Genomic DNA, 17,195 nt, shown 5'->3' on the forward strand with positions numbered 1-17,195 from the left:
ATAACAAATCCTTTTACATTTCTTAAGTAATTAAGCCTTGACACAACAATGTACTTTTAAAAAAGGCGATTTTCCCCCTTCAGTCAGGAAAAAGCACATTTTACTATTCCTTTAAATTCGGTTTTCATCACAGCAAATATACACTCGGTGCAGCTTATAGTTCTTGTCTTGAGTGCTGGAATTGTTTTGCAGCATGGATACAGTTACAGCCATCTATTCTGAGTCTCTCTCTGGACAGCTGATCCTTGATACTGCTGCAAAGAAATAGCCGCCATTCCCTGTGCAAATGAAAACAAAGCCTCAGGTTGATTTTCCAAAGATACATTGGCTGGAGCTGTCACTCAAATGAGGCCCGGTTCCTCTGAGCCACAATGAATGATCCTAGGCATTGCAGGTCCTTTATAATCACAGTGGTTTCTCGGAAAATGATGCATTTAGTGCCAATCAGCACTTTTTAGGGTGGGAAAGTCATTTTAAAAAGGCATTTTTGGGTTTTCAGCACAATGATGCTGTTTCATTCACTTTGCTTCATGTAAAATGTTGCAGAGCCCACTGGCATACTTCTGCAGTGAGTACTCTGTTTTACCCCACCTGAACTGTGTGTGGCAGGGGGGGTGTGCAGCCATTTTCTGGTTGTGACAAAAACGCAGTTTTAAAGATCTTGGCGTGCACAGGAGTCAGCACAGTCATTTTGGGCTGTTTCTTTCACCATTGCAGTAAAGTGATGTAGTGAGGCACATCTGAGTGGGTCAAAATATCCCACACCCCATCAGTCTTTTGATTGCCAAATTGATCTAGAACCAGGAGCGGTGCTGCCTTGCAGCAGAGCATACACCCTTACAGAAACCGAAACAGTACATTTAAAGGAGTATATAGATACGAACCTTCAGAGTGGGTTCATCAGGCATTGCAAATCCCCGGTCTCGTCGCCACTCTTCTTCGTGCCAAAGACGACCAGTGACTTGAGGACCTGCATTGACTACTGCAGAATCAACCGTATCATGTTCAAGAACCGGTAACCTTTGCCTCTGATCCCAGTCCTATTGGATTAGATCCGGGATACAGCTATATATACCAAGCTCGACCTCAATGGGGCATATCACCTGGTGCAAATACGGGCTGGTGATAAGTGGAAGACAGCGTTCCGAACCAAATTCGGCCTCTACGAGTAACAGCCAATGCCGTTTGGGCTGTGCAATGCACCTGCGGCCTTCCAGCACTTCTTTGACGAAGTCCTCCATGAATACATGGACGTGTTCGCTGTGGCTTATATTGACGACATCCTAATATATTCCCAGAACATGCAAGAACACGTAAAACATGTCAAAGCAGTACTTCAATGCCTCCGGGAACATAACCTGCTCGCTAAACTAGAGAAATGCGAGTTTCACTGCACCACAGTGGAGTTTCTGGGGTATTTTTTGACTCTGTCTGGGGTTCAGATGGATCAGAGGAAGGTGCAAGCGGTTTTGAAATGGCCCGCTCCCACATCTATTAAGGAAGTGCAGTCCTTCTTAGGATACGCTAACTTTTACTGACGCTTCATTAAAAACTTTTCGGAATTGGTAACATTGATAATCGGAATTTGCAGTTTATTAAAATGGCAAAAACCCTCAGTCCTCGGCAGCTCCGCTGGGCGTTATACTTTGCGGACTTCGACTTCCTTATTACGTACCAAACCGGGAACAAACAACAAAAAGGCAGGTATCTTGTCACGCTATCCAGAACCGGAGGACAAAAGGGTGAGTGAGATTGGTCCTATCGTCCATGCAGCTCATATCATTGTAATGGTATGCAGACCTAACATCTTTGAGGATGTGTTAAAGGCCATGTCAACACAGGACTTACAAGACTGGTGTTCCAAGGTATCCCGGCACACATTGGTGAATGGTGTCCCATATTATGCCAAGTCCCTGTACCTACCAACGCTTACGCTCAGAAAGGAAGTCATGCAATGGTTTCACGATGCCTCGTTAGCTGGAAACCCAGGCATTGGTAAAACATTTCTGGTGGCCCACCTGGCTCCGGGATGTATGTTTCTGAATGCAGCATCTGTGGTAGGAAAAAAGCCAGTCATCAGAGACCAAAGGTTTCCTGCAACCATTACCCATACCGCCAGCGCCTTGGCATACAGTCACTATGGATCTGATTGTAGACTTATCACCAGTCCAAGAATACACCTCGATCTTAGTCGTTGTGGATTCGCTTACCAAGATGAGCCACTTTGTTCCGTGTGTTGAAGTCCCCACCGCTAGTGAATTAGCAGTTATTCCTACATAACGTAGTGCGGCTCCATGGATTTCCCACTTCTGTCATCACCGATAAGGGGCCACAGTTCACCTCCCGCTTTTGGTGAGCGTTTTGCAAGTTAATTGGTATGGAGGTTAGCCTGTCGTCAGGGTACCACCCAGAAACTGATGGGCAAACTGAAAAAATGAATCAGGGACTGGAACAGTACTTACGGTGCTACGCACAGTGCCAACACACCATGGGTCCAATATGTCTGGTTAGCTGAAATAGCTTATAACACAATGCACAGCTCTACGAAATATACTCTGTTTTTTGGAATGTATGGGTTCCACCCTCGGGTTTCGCCCACAAAGCCGAATACCCCTCCAGTACACTTACCCACTTTAGTGGGACATCATGCCCATGTTTAGCAGATATGGACAGACATCCAAAGCAATCTGAAATCGGCAAAACAGGTTTACAAGCTTTATGCAGATAAAAAATGATGCAAAAGTCCACGGTACAAGCAAGAAGACAGTTTAGTTGTCCACCCGGAACATCAAAATGCTGGGGCCATGTAAGTTACAACCGCGCTACTTGGGTCCGTTCACGGTCACTGACATAATCAATCCTGCGGCAGTAAGGTTAGCTTTGCCCAGTCAGAAGAAAATCCATCCCACTTTTCAAGTGTCATTGTTAAAACCAGCCCAGCCCTCGATTCGCACTGTGAAACCACCACCCATATTAGTACAGTGTCATCCAGAGTACGAAGTACAGGCCATTTTGAATTCTCAACAGCGCAAAGTTGGCCTCTACTATTTGATAGACTGGGTGGGAAATGGCCCAGAAGACAGGTCCTGGGAACCAGCACAGAACTTTCATGCCCCTAGAATGTTAAAGGCATTCCACAACAACCACCCCGAAAAGGCCAAACCAAAGTCCTTCCGTGCTGGGGTGGGGAGTGGGTCGGGGGGGGGGTGTACTGTCAGGGCACAGGGGTGCGTGTGCTGGGTGTGAGGGTGGGTTTGGGGAGCCACCATGGGGGCTCCAACCATGAACAGTCAAAGAAGCACACAAAACAACAAACAGGAAAGAAGTTTCAGCCTTCCAGAATACTTCTCTGCCATCATTGCCAGAAAAAGGACCTGGAGAATACATATCCCAGCAGCTTCCGGACCAGGAACTACAAAACTAGACCTACAACTACAGCACAGGGTTTGTGCTCGAGGATTCGACCTGAGCAGACGCACCGTCAAGAGCTCCGGCCAAGGGGATTAGCACCAGGGGCCACGCCCCAAGGAAGTACCATTCCGGCCCCACGCCGGCATAAAATAAGTAACGCTATTGCTAAAGGGGAAAAGCAAACCTCAGAAAACCATGCGCAGCATCAGGGAAGCAGCGCTACAGCTAAGGGGGAAGCGGAGCACCTAAGAAGCACGTGCCACAGCAAGGGGCACACGCACAGCCCAATCCAACCACGTACCCCTGCCCCAGAGAAAGCTAAGTGCACCGCGCATGTTGCAGCTAGCAACGACCTCGTACACTGCGTACAACGCCCGCACGCACCCATAGTAGCTCTGCAAGTGCGTCCTGCATGCAAATAGCCACGTGCAGGCATTATATGAGCAGCATAATATCAGCCATGTGCGGCAAACTAGAACTGCTGCACATTTAGCCACAGTCATTTAGCCATGTGCGGCGAACTATAACTGCTGCACGTTCCAGCCTCATACGTTCAGCCTCAGCCGCGTGCAGCGAACTGCATATGCTGCAAGTTTAAGCCACTTTTGGCTAGAGCAGCCCCACATGTGAATTAACACGAGCATTGTGCAAGCTAAAACTGGGAGCCCTCAGACATTTGCTAAGGCTTGTGTTGCATGAACCCATATTAAACCTGCCCTGGGGGGGGTGTCATCAGTCATAGCTGCATGTTCTACTGTAGGTCTTGTGAGCCACATTGAGTCATCTTGCAAAACACTAATACCAGCTCTCTTTGCAGCATCTGAACTGCTCTGGACACCGGACCTGAGAGGGCGTAGGCAGCAGTGCAGCACTCACAACCAGAGCTAAGGGCCTTTCTGGTTATCCTGTATTGTTGAATGCAGCGCTTGAATTGTTGAATGCAGTGGGGAATGTGTACATGTGGATTCATGTGCATATATACTGTACCATTACTGAGTTACCCTGTGTCCCCTAACCCACCCATTATTCACTCCTAATCCTCTTTCCGGTTATCCTCATCACCCGTACCTATCCAACCATTGTGTCCCTAACCCTCTTTCCATGCTGGGGTCGCAGAAGCCTGTGAAAGTCTAATCTTGCAGGCGCCAAGACCGCAGTGGGTGTGGTTGGTTTGTGCCACTCCTGCGCCTGAAAGATTGAAGGATGACATTTATGCTCTCTCCATGGTACCCCTAGCAATAGCTGTCAGGAACAATCCAGAGATTAGGGGGATTGGGTGTGGAGAGAACGAGTTCAAGCTGTCACTGTTCGCACATCCTATGCCATCTGTCGGATGTGTGCCAATCACTACCCAAACTACTTGACCTAATCAACACCTTTGGGGAATTCTCGGGCCTAAAAATTAATAATACAAAGTCCATCTCATGTCGCTACAGCTGGCTCGTACCCTAGGGGTAGCACAAGAAATACTACGAGGAATGAGGCTGGAAGACAAGGAAATAACATACATGGGGATATGTATCCCCAATGACCTGGATCTACTGGTGGAAGCCAACTTCACCCGCGCCCTGGCTAAATTGCGAACGGACCTCTCAAGCTGGGAGCTCCTGACCCTTTCATGGTATGGTAGGATGACCGCTATTAAAATGACGGTCCTCCCACGATTACTGTATCTCTTCACAACCCTTCTCACTCACATCCCAGACAGCTTCTTTGATAGACAACTCCATGATTTCACCTTTCATTTGGCAGGGGAAGAGGCCCAGAATCAAAAGAATCACACTTACCCTCCCCAGAGACTTCAGAGGCATTGCCCTGCCGGACTTCTATCGATATTATACGGCTACCCAACTGCGCATTCTACTAGAGCACACAAAGGACGAGATGGGCACATTCTGGTCCTACCTGGAGGACATGTGAGCTCCCCATGGCAAAGTTAGCGACCTGCTGTGGGCTCAGACTAAATCAGTTCCAATAAGCTTCAGGGGGCACCCGGTGCTAGGAACTTCAAAATGTTGCATGGCTGGCACTTAGCTCCCCAGAAACTGTCTAAAATGTATGCTGGGGTTTCTCCCCTCTGCCCCAGGGAGTGTGGGGAGTGAGGCACACTTTATCACATGTGCTGATTAAGCCCCAGCATCCAGGTGTACTGGTCGGAAGTCCTTAGTTGGATGAAAGAGGTGACGGGCATAGCTTTTACCCTTGACCCGCTACAAATGTTACCTGGGGTACCGGAGGGCCCCGAGACGAAAGTAGGCTCCCACGAATCTGTGAGGCGATGCAGAGAGCAGCCAGGGTGCCATAGCACAAAAGTGGAAGAGCTCAGCGTGCCCCACTAAGGCAGAGTGGTCCCTCAACCTCCGGGACATCTTTGTATTTGAGAAATTGACCGCAATGGTAAATAAGTTAGCCTCCTTTCATACGGATTGGGGAATGTCATTCGTACATTGGGGGTAATAGCAACCCATAAAGTGTTACCTTACATGGCCACTGGGGCCACCTCACCACCCAGGTAAAGCGCATGGCACACAAGCGAGGGCCCGGCGCGTGGTTCAGGTCGGCCCTCTATAACGCAAAAGATGCCAGTCAGCCTAAGAGACGATACATCTCACATGACCGGAATGCCGGCCTCAACACTGTAACTAATGTTATTGTGATATATGCCAAGAGACTGTGTTGTGTAAAGTTTGATGGGAAGAGGGAGGGCGTGGAAGGGGGGCGGAAGATTAAGGGAGCAATCGGTTTCTGAAAATGGTTGTATCATTGCAATATGTTCCTCCTGCAATAAGTTTAATAAAATAAAGTAAAAAAATAAATAAAGAAAAGGGGGCAATTGAAACCCATACAGAGGATAATTACAATTTCTACCAAGAGACTATCTAGAGATTGTGGAAACTATACAGTTTATTAAAGGAACCTTTAGACTGTGTAAGTCTACTCCAAGTTGGGCCAGGCTGAAGCTGACACCGAGGCTATTGCACAAGCCTTTGCTTTTCCCTTTTTGTTAGGTGTTTTTCTAAAGTAGTAGGGCCAGTTAACTATTTGTGTTAGGACTGAAGACTTATTTTCTTTGGACTGAAATGCACACTTAGTTTTGGTTTTCTTCATAGTCACCCCTCTTGTTTTCCATCCTTAAAAGGTGGTCTACTTTAGTTGGCTGAAAGGATCCTGAAAACTGGATGAAATGACTCCAATCCTTACTAAATCCCTAATGATGCATGTATAAGCTCTCATACTTCACCTGCAAGGGGATAACCCAATTAATTATACGGACAGACTCAGTGACTGGTGGTTTTCTGGCTACAGAGTTCTGCTGTCATGAGGCCAGATATCCTTCTTTCCTAAAAGCATGCACATCTGTGCTGTAAAGAAATCTCCCCATCCCAAATAATCTGTGCTCGCTGGCCTGTTCTAATATTTTTTTGTGCCTCTGAATTTTGCCATTTTCTGTTTGCTTTACATTTTATTTTTTACTTTAATTTCATTCCACCCAGATTTTTGTTTCTTGTATTTTTTTTTTAAGTACTGTTATGCCACTCTGCTTTGTGGTGTGCCATTTTTTTTTCAATGTATTTATTATAATTGTATATTAGTTCAGTAACTGAACTTTTACAATAATAACACATTTAAACAAACTTTACAAGTACTTAAAATATAAAACATTTATCAAAATATAAAATATATTCGATCAAAATGATAAAACATCACATTAAGGAAGAAAATTAAATAGATCATTTTCAGATCATTCCACATCTCTGTGCCATTTATGTTATGTACAATTAAACCATACATAATATCAGCATTATCACTAACTTCTCAGAACACGTACTACTTGCCTTTCACCAAGTATTAAATAATCAAACCTATCAATACCATATTTCTCGACAATTATTTCTTAAACATTGACGGCCCTTCAAAAATATACTATTACCTTCCCTTGTTAGTCTTATTTTTACTTGTGTCTGATTTCTAAAAATCTCAAGCAGTTCCAGTCCAAATCTCATCTTAGCTGCTATGCTCACAAAACCCACTTATTTATGGCTTTTAAGTTCTTTTTTTCCTGGCAATGAAAATGTAACAGCACTCGTTTCATCACTTCAGGATATGTTATGTTATGTTACTTGGCATTTATATAGCGCCTTATGTATCATTGTTATGACCTCAAAGCGCTGGTAGGTTGAACGCCCCTGGGAACCGCAGTTCAAGTCAGAGAGAGAGAGAGAGTGTGTCATATGGTGCATGGCCGCACGGGATATGTGTGCAGCTGGTGTGGTTGTTGCATGATAGCTGCTTCTTAGCAGTAGGTGAGGTGCTGAGGAAATCAGTTGGATGTGTTCAGTCTGGAGGGTGGAAACCCAGACCGAGTTCTGGCTGCGTTAGGCCGGAGGAGATGCCTAAGCTAGTCGGTATGTGCTCAGCTAGCTGTGTTTTATTAGGATGATGAGGTGTACGTGGGATCATGTTAGTTTGAGAATAGCTAGGCCGAATGTGTCTTAGTATAGCTGTGTTCTAGTTGAATGATGGTGTATAGGAGAGAGTAAGTGTAGTAGTGTGATATGGTGGTTATCACTGCGACCAAGCACGAGAGCAGGACAGGGGGCGTGCATAGCGGCATATGTATATAAAGAGAAAGGATGGCTAGGATAAACATGTGATACAGATAGCATGGCGATACAGGAACATAGCATATACATAGCATAGATAGGAGGTACAGAGATATATCTGTTTCATCAGTTCCATTCTTTCCATCCACACTATCCTTCGTCTACTCCGATCCGTTCTGTCCACTCCGTTCCACCCACTCCACCCGTTCCATCCACTCCACCCGTTCCATCATAATTATTTTCCATTTGTATTGTATTCTATGTGCGGCTTCTCTATGATAAATTACAATTTTACCACATTTCTTCCTTCATTATTTTTTGGATAAATTTGTATTTAAGAAAATCTCAAAAGAAAGTACACATTTTTTCTCTCACTTACTCATCTTTAAATGTTTCCAGTTTGATGTCAAACACACTCTTCACTTTGTACGACATCTGGGGCAGTACCAGCTGTGCTTTCTTCGCTATCCTAAGTTGCCTCTGGGGTTTAATGCAATCGGTTACATTTGAAAGAATCTGAAGTTATTCCAATTTGTGAATCTGTAGTTTGCCTGCTTAGTTGTACCTCACAGCTATTTTTGCAGGTATACGAATCTGTTCAGGTTTGAGACATGTTGATGTTGTACAGAGCATGATGGAGGAGGTGATCCTAATTATCAAATTCTCTCAAGTGGCCTGTGCATTGGAAACTGAGCATCATGCACAGTCATTCCTACCCTAAAACCCAGATATAAATCTGCACAGGGACGGTACTTGTACACAAACTGGGTTACTGGTGTCATAGGCATTGTACCCTCACATTCAAATCATGAGGTTACCCAAATTATGTGGATGTCTAAATCTGTGTAGATACTTCAATTTTACAAACATTTAAATATTAGGCTGAGCTGTAAAAAAAGAAATGAGCACCAAGCCCAGTGTGCATTATGTACTTAGTGATTCACTCATACAACCATTTTATCACAAATATTAATAAAACAATTATTTGGTGTTTCCTATGATCCCAAATTACTTTGATTTTATGCATTAGTTATTGGTTCCATTCTACATAGGGGGTATTTAGGAAGAGTACATCAGAGATGCACCAGGCTATCATTACAAAATGGACAGTCCATCAAAGCATGTATATGTTGGTCTAGGTTTTGATAATGTGCTTTGCTCAGCAAGACAAGTGCACAATTATGACGAAAATATACACTGGAAGTGATCATTGGAAACGTACAATTCTTTGTAAAGCCAGCTTCTAATGTTAGTAGCATTAAACATTTCCTTTTTGTATGAATAGCTGCTTTTGCAAAAAAAAGAAAAAAAAGGAGGAGCAACCTCTCCCAAGATATTCAGTTGCACAGCAGTCCTCAACGGCTGGGGTGGTTTGTGAAAAAATGCACCTGACAAAGTGACACTCAACCACATAGAACGTTGTGAGGCAGAGAGAGAGAACCAAAAAAAGCAACAAAATGGAAAATGGCTGCACGGATAAACTACCAGTGACTGTACTAGAATACCAGGTAAATGGCATAAAGGAGCTCAGGCTCAGCTTAAATCAGCTATCCAAGTAAACCAATATTAGCTTGGTAGTCAAAGAAAGTGACCAGTGTTTTTCCAATGGCTACTGATGTGATGTACAAAGATGATTTTCTGAGGTTCATATGGTGGGTATTTGTAGTATAAATGGGTACAGGAGTGAAGTTCATTTTTTCTTAACTTATATACACTATTTAAATGTATTAAGATGAAAAACATAGCTCAAATATATGAAATAGTAATGACTGTTCTGTCCATCAAAGGAGTATAGCACAGTAAAAGGTTAACGGATGTCGGCTATTAAAAAGTTAAATCGACATAGTTTAGAACATCCTCTTTTTATATTTTATGGACTCAATTATGAAGAATAGTTCAATTATTGTGAAGAAGAATTGGAAAGATTTTAGGTACAGAAAAAATGTAAAGCTTGTCTATACGTTGTTCTCTTGGTAACGAGTGCTTGTTTGTTAAACAGTATTTTGGTTACGAATCTTATTTGGACTTTTCAACCGATATATGCACAAGCACTTTATATCCAGTTTAAAAATGGTTATTTAAATGTCTGGGCACGCACAGGCCTATGGAAAAACTCGACAAGCACTAATTGCATGATGTGCAGAGCACGGCAAGAGGATGTAATCCATTTTCTGTTAATTTGCAATGCACTGACAAAGTTTGGAATTATGTACCTTAGGTCTGTACTTTTACGCTAGAATGTTTGGTTACTGGTGTAAGCAATTACATTTAGTTTGAGTTCTGCAAATATGGACATTGTATATTGTGTTTGCAAGTTCATACACAAGGCTTGGCTGAAAGGCACCCATTATCAATGTATTAGATTTGTTAGTTTCAGATTATTGCTAGTTTTATTTTAACACAGGGATGTTGCTGTTTTAATACTTTTACATGTGAACTGTCTGAGGTGTACTTGAATTTGTATGTATTTTAATTATTTACATTGTAATTATGTTCCTAACGACTTTATAGTTGAATAAAGGATTTATAACAACAAAAATGGTACATACCTTATGTAAGTTGAATTCGTCACTGTCCAGGAGGAAACGAGAATCTGTCCGACTACATTGTTGACCTAAGAAGGGAGGAGGTTGAACAATAGAGAAATTACTACCAAAGTCAGTAATTACCTCTGCAACAGTGCACAGAACTACGGTAGGATTAGCACAGTGATTTGTATGGAAGCAATTTCCCTATTGTGATAAGCATACGAGGTAATACGGATTGGTCATGTGAATCTTGTAATTGTTTGTTACAGAAAGTAAAAAGTTAGATTACGATAACTTTTCTTCTGGGCTCAATTTTCTTTCTGCATACTTAACATCTATAAAACAAAATCCCAAAAGGTATTTCTAACAAAATCCCAAAAGGTATTTCAAATCCTTTCTTCACCAAAACAGCTTTCCTTAGATGACTTGAAGAAAGTTGATAAAAAGAGAAGAGTAAAAACCAAAAAAAGCAACAAAATGGAAAATGGCTGCACGGATAAACTACCAGTGACTGTACTAGGATACCAGGTAAATGGCTTAAAGGAGCTCAGGCTCAGCTTAAATCAGCTATCCAAGTAAACCAATATTAGCCACATGACTTAATCTAAAACAGTTCCCTTCATTCTACTAGGCTTCTGAAACAAATAGTAAAACAAGAAAATGTAAAGAACAGGAGCATCTTCTCATAGGAATTTTTATAGGAATGCAATGTGCGAAGACTATTATTTTTTTTAAAATTATAGTGTGAAGACTTTCTATAGTTACACCAATCTATTGTTCCTTTTCCGCAATGCTATGTGCAATTAGCAGTAAATGCACTTAATATGTAGGTCATGTTCTTAGCACCGGGCAGATAGTGAAAATAACATTCTCAACATTAAAGGGGGTGTAAAGAGAATGCAAAATGGTAAAGAAGTTTGTTTTTTATTTTGGGAACGAGAGATTATGTCTCACATACCAGCTGTATGTAACTAATAGACCACACATCGGACCATGTGGACTTGCCTCCCAAGTTGCATTACAACCACAGTAGAAACTTCTGAAAGCCCTTAGGGCAAAGATGACATACAGAAAAGCTGTGAGCTGCATGTGCTCTTCAGATAGGACGAAATCATGAATTAAAATTGAAATATGATGCTATGCCTCAAAATACAGAGGGGTAAGAGTAGGTTTTGAAAGGGACAGTTGAAAACCTGTTGTGAGGCAACATGTTTTGCTTTAAAATTGAAAGCGCCATCAAGGATAAAGAAGGGAGTACATGCCCAACATTTTTTTCCTGACATGAAAATTCTGTACTGCAAACATTTTATTAAGCAATCTAGTCATAATACACATTGCATAAAACCATTCAAAACCAATGCATTCATATTTTTTCCTTATAAACTACTAGAGGAGAAGTGTAGCAAAGAGAAGGCATATGTCACGAAAGCTTAGAATATGTGCAATAGATTTTGTTGAAAACCTTTAGGGCCCACTGGGTTAGTCGCCTCCTGCTGCTTGGAAACAAAGCTCCCCAACTAACATGTTAGTGGGGAAGATAGCTGTAGAGCAGACAAAGTAAAAAAAAAGTATATCTATTCACACTAGAAATTGTGTCCTCTTGCTAGCAGTACCATTGCAAAGCTACAGGAACATTCTATTCATGTTTTGAAAAGCTAGGTTGGAACATTCCTGAAATTTTGTAGACAAACTGATTTGGTAGTGTATAATCTCAGACAAAATCTGATTTGCTTGTCTTGATGTGCTCCAGATTAATCCTTGCTGGCTGTGACTAGGCTTCTCAAAGCCCAGGAAAGACCTTCAGTTCCACTTTTGCCAAAAAAAGAAAAACAACTGCTGTCAAGAGTGATGAAAGTGATGGTGAGACATGGGAAAGGCAGGCAACTTACGAAAGGATTTAACAATGAGCTATAGCTAAGTTTGTAATAAAAGTGGAATAAAGGTGAATGAGAGCTATGTTTGGAGTGAATATGTTTTAAGTTACTTGCCTGTAGCTGTATTGGTATCGCTACTTCATTGGGCTTCTTTGGGTCGATAAAGTGATGGAATTCAAGTCATGGAAACATACATTCAAAACTAGGATAATGTGCTCTCATTTCTGAACAAACTTACTTCTCACAAAAGCTTTCCTTCAAACTAAGTAAAAAAAAAAGAATCCAATGTGAAATAAAACCTACTGAGTTCTCGGGTTGTGCCATCTCCCCTGGAGTCCACAGAGCTGGTATTGCTGCTGCTACTGTTCTTCAGAAGGCTTCTTGATAAGGTTGAATTTGTTTGATATGTTTCAGCTGTTTGGTTGCTCACCAGGTTCATGAATGTTTGGTTTTCCTAACAAGTAAGGTAGAAAAAGCGTAATCCAGAATTGCTTGCTAAACCATCATTCAGAATGAAATCAAAGCTTTAAAAATGCTATCACGCGGTTACTGTAATCTTCCTTGCAATTTCAAAAAGGCCCAAACATTTTCAACATGTATTTAAATACTGGAATTAACTAAAAGCCAAACACTTAACACAAGGTTGTTGCTAGACAATATTCAAACTCTGCTAAAAACATCCAATTCCAAGGAGTGTTGCAAAGATTTACAGTAATTTTCAAGTTAATTCTGGGACAATTTACTAAATGTTGAAAGCATTGTAGAGCAGCTGTTGTTGACCTACCATTTAGGGATTAGGACAACCAAGTAACAAGGAAACGCATTACACAATTGACATTTTTGTTACTCAATTGCACATTGGAGTGACTGTTGGCAAACCAAACAACTGCCTGGGTGACTCCAGTCCAGTTCTCATGGTGGATACCTTAACGCCCTTCTTGAATTGGCAAAGTGTTGGTTCCCGCTATTCTAGCTTCAATTAAAACAGTCAGTAAAAAAGCGGATAAAAGAAAAGATCTAATAGAATCAAAGGCAGCAGGGAAAAAGTGCCACTAATCCAGTTTTTCCGCCATCATAGGCAGGTTTTCAAAAGCAATACTCGCACGTGATAAGCAAGTAAAACAATCACTTCAGTTTTTGATGTAATGATCATAAAACACAACCTTGGGAGATGTTTTAAGCTGACAAGACTTGAATGATTTAGCTCTAACTCGGCACCTGTGTTAAAAACTTTACTAAAAAGCTAGAACAATCCCTGAATTACAATGGCATTATCAGATACCTTTCTAGTCAACCTTGATTTTGTCATTTGAAGAAGCCTCCCATGTTTATGTTAAGATCTGCACTGGCTGCACTAATCAAGCAGCAAAAGCCCCCTACTGGGAGCTTTTGCTTACTGCAGCCAGAGCACAGCTGAACATGGAGAGAACGCTGCCTTCACCTTCATTTTACGTTTTCGGTGCTCCGCAAGCCCAGGGAAGCACAGAAAACGTAAAATGAAAGGCAGAGCAATTATAAATACTTCGCCGGCTGTCGGTGGAGTTTTCATAATTGCTGCCACTCTCTTTTCTAGTTTCCCGTCTGGCAAACTAGAAAAGAAAGTCGCAGCAAATATGAAAACTCTGCCGGATGCCGGCAAAGTATTCATAATTGCCTGGACTTGCCTACAAGCCTACATTGTTGCATTTATGATTGCCATGCTTAGAAAACAACAGAAATCATAAATACAACAACGTTGTGGCTTCAGCTTTGAGTCTCCTGGGCTCTCTCTACCCCTAGTAGAGTGAGCCTGTAAGCCTACTGGAGGGTCCTTTCCCGCCAAACGTTAACACTCAGAGATCGTCAAAATGATCCATCTGGACAAGGTCTGCTTGGAAACAGCCTGACCCAAACGCCTTCCAGCATAACCTACAAAGAGCTGATCGTCCACTCTGACCCGAGACATCCGTGAGAGATAGAAACTCAAAGCTCTCCTAGGATCAACCCTGTCCTTATGGAACACAGTGAAGGGTGGCTTGGCGGAAAGTGCCTGCAACTCACTCACTCTGCGTACGGAAGTAACTGCAACTAAAAATACAGTTTTAAAGGAGAACAGTCGCAACGGACAAGAATGTAAGGGCTCAAACGGAGCTCCCATCAGGAACTTTAAAACCAAATTCAAATCCCATCCCGGCACCTGAAAAGGCGATGGTGGAAACACATTAGTGAGCCCTTTTAGAAACTGTGAAATCAAACGAATCTTAAAATACGAACATTACTCAGACGAGCGCTTAAATATAGACAGCGCCGCCAGGTAGCCCTTAATCGTACCCACTTGCAGGCCCTTGTGGGCTAAGGAAAGCAAAAAAGAGAAAACCAAATGAATGGAACATTGGAAAGGATCCACATTCTGTATCCTGCACCAGTCACAGAACTTTCTCCAATGGCAACAGTACAGGTAATTTGTTGCGGGCCTTCTGGCCGAAAGCAACACCTCTATCATGTCTTCGGGGAGGTCCGAATCCTTATACCTCAACCTTTCAGATACCAAGCATGAAGGTTGAGAGACTTGACCTCTGGATGGAGAACCCGACCCCCCTCCTGTGAGAGCAGATCGTCCCGGTAGGGAAGACGGCGTGGAGGGCAGATGGACATGTCTAGAAAGTCCGGGTACCACGCTCTCCTGCCCCATGCCGGAGAAATGAGGATCATCCGAGAACCGAACCTCCATAACCTCTGCAACGCTTGCGGAATGACGGGGACTGGAGGAAACACGAACAGCAGTGGGAAGGACCACTCTACTACAAACGCGTCCCCTAAGGCTTCTTTTGGAGGAAATTCCCGCGAACAGAATCTGTCGCACTTCCAGATGACACTGGTGGCAACGAGATCCACTTGTGGGGTTCCCCAAAGGGCAAAGATTTCCAACAGAACTTCCTGAGCCAGCTCCCACTCGTGAGAGACCATGCTCTGCTTGCTCAGAGCGTCCACCGCTGCGTTTTCGTCTCCGGCCAGATCAACTGCCGAGATCGAAAGATCCTGCTGGTTGGCCCAGAACCACAGCTGCATCGCCTCCATGCACAACGGGAGTGACCCTGCCCCCCTTTTTTGTTGAGGTAGTGCATAGCCACCGTATTGTCTGTCATAATCAGGACATTCTTCCCCCACACAGACGGCAGAAAAGTCTTCAGGGCTAACCTGACAGCGCGCAGCTCTAACAGATTGATGTGGAGTCTGGACTCCGACAGAGACCAACGGCTGCTGGCTGTCGTTGGCATGAGCTCCCCAACCCATGAGGGATGCGTCCGTCACGATCGTCACCTCCGACCAAGGTTGCCAAAACGGAGCACCCTTCGTCAGATTGCCTTCGACAGCCCACCACAGAAGATCCTGTGCGACTGAGGGCGGAATAACGGGATCCGACATCCTGCCGGAGAACTACGACCACTGCATCTTGAGAGGCCACTGCAGAGATCTCATCCACAGCCTGGCCTCTGGCACCAGGAAAATGCAGGATGCCATGAGGCCAAGCAACCTCAAGAATTTGAACGCCGGGAGACTCCAGACACGTTGAAATTTGTCCATCTGCAGAATGTGATGAGCCCTCACCTGGGGAGGCGAACACTGCCCCACGGATGTGTCGAGCACTGGTCCGATGTATTGGAGCCGCTGGGTAGGTGTCAAATGGGACTTCTTTAAATTGAGGGAGAAGCCCAGCTTGTGAAGGGAGTGGCAGGTGACCGACAGATGATCCAGGGCTTGCTCGGGAGAGCACGCCCTGATCAACCAATCGTCCAGGAATGGGTAGATGTGAATCCCCCATTTCCTGAGATACGCTGCCATCCCCACCATCAGCTTGGTGAAGACCCTCGGGCGGAGGTCAATCCGAACGGCAGGACCCGAAACTGAAAATCTGCATCGCCAACCGCGAACATCAGGTACTTCCTGTGCTTGGGATGAATCGGCACATGAAAGTAAGCATCTTTGAGGTCGAGAGACACCAATCAATCCAGAAGTTGAAGGGCCTGGAGGACTTGAGAAAGAGTGACCATCTTGAACTTGTCCTTCCTGAGGAGCTTGTTCAACCGACGCAAGTCCATGATGGGTCTCAATCCCCAGTCCTTTTTCGGGATCAAAAAATAAGGGGAATACCATCCCTTGTTCCTCTCCGCTACAGGCACCAGTTCTATGGCGCCTTTCTCCAGCAGGGATAGGATTTCCTGCGCAAGGAGCGGATCCGGACGCTGCAAAGAGAGCTTACCCGGTGGATTGTCGAAAGACCTGTACCGAAAGGGAAGACAATAGCCGTGGGATATGATCTCCAGAACCCACACATCTGAAGTAATGGCTCACCATTCTCCAAGATGCTGCGCAAGTCTGCCCTCAACCGGCGAACCATGGGACATGGCCTCATGACTAAGCGGACGCGGCAGTGCCTGAAGGCAAACAGGCAACTGCCCGAGCGGCTTTGGCACCTCGAGTACCTTGCTTTCCACCCCTGGTACGCCTACTGTGGCCCCTTTGACTGGCAGCTCCTCTCGATCTACCAAAGGCAGAGTAGTACCGAAAGGAACCTCCCCTCTATTGCTGTCCCCTTGGACGAAAAGGCGGAGGTTGACGCACTGCAGCGCTCAAAGACTTCGCTGCAGCTTTGGAGGTCTGCAACCTCTCAAGGCTCTCGTCAGCCTTGCTGCCAAACAGATGGACACCATCAAAGGGCATGTTGAGAAGCTGGGATGCAATTCAGGAGCAAACCCCGACTTACACAACCACGCAAACCTGCGCATCATGGTGCTCGC

The 17,195-nt window shown here is 44.0% G+C and overlaps 1 protein-coding gene across 3 annotated transcripts in view; it reads right to left on the bottom strand.

Annotated features, from left to right (window-relative positions):
* The window catches only part of KNL1 (kinetochore scaffold 1), a 1,870,945-nt gene that overhangs the window by 1,030,668 nt on the left and 823,082 nt on the right, over positions 1-17,195 (bottom strand). For all 3 annotated transcript variants that reach the window (XM_069637560.1, XM_069637559.1, XM_069637561.1), the window contains 2 exons: positions 12,721-12,871; positions 10,565-10,629 (listed from right to left, as the gene is read on the bottom strand). In XM_069637560.1, the coding sequence (XP_069493661.1) occupies positions 10,565-10,629; positions 12,721-12,871 (216 nt within the window). The remainder of the gene's footprint in view (positions 1-10,564; positions 10,630-12,720; positions 12,872-17,195) is intronic.

The sequence above is a fragment of the Ambystoma mexicanum genome, chromosome 14 (genome assembly GCF_040938575.1).
Source record: "Ambystoma mexicanum isolate Mex_15411 chromosome 14, UKY_AmexF1_1, whole genome shotgun sequence".
In the NCBI taxonomy this organism is placed as follows: domain Eukaryota; kingdom Metazoa; phylum Chordata; class Amphibia; order Caudata; family Ambystomatidae; genus Ambystoma; species Ambystoma mexicanum.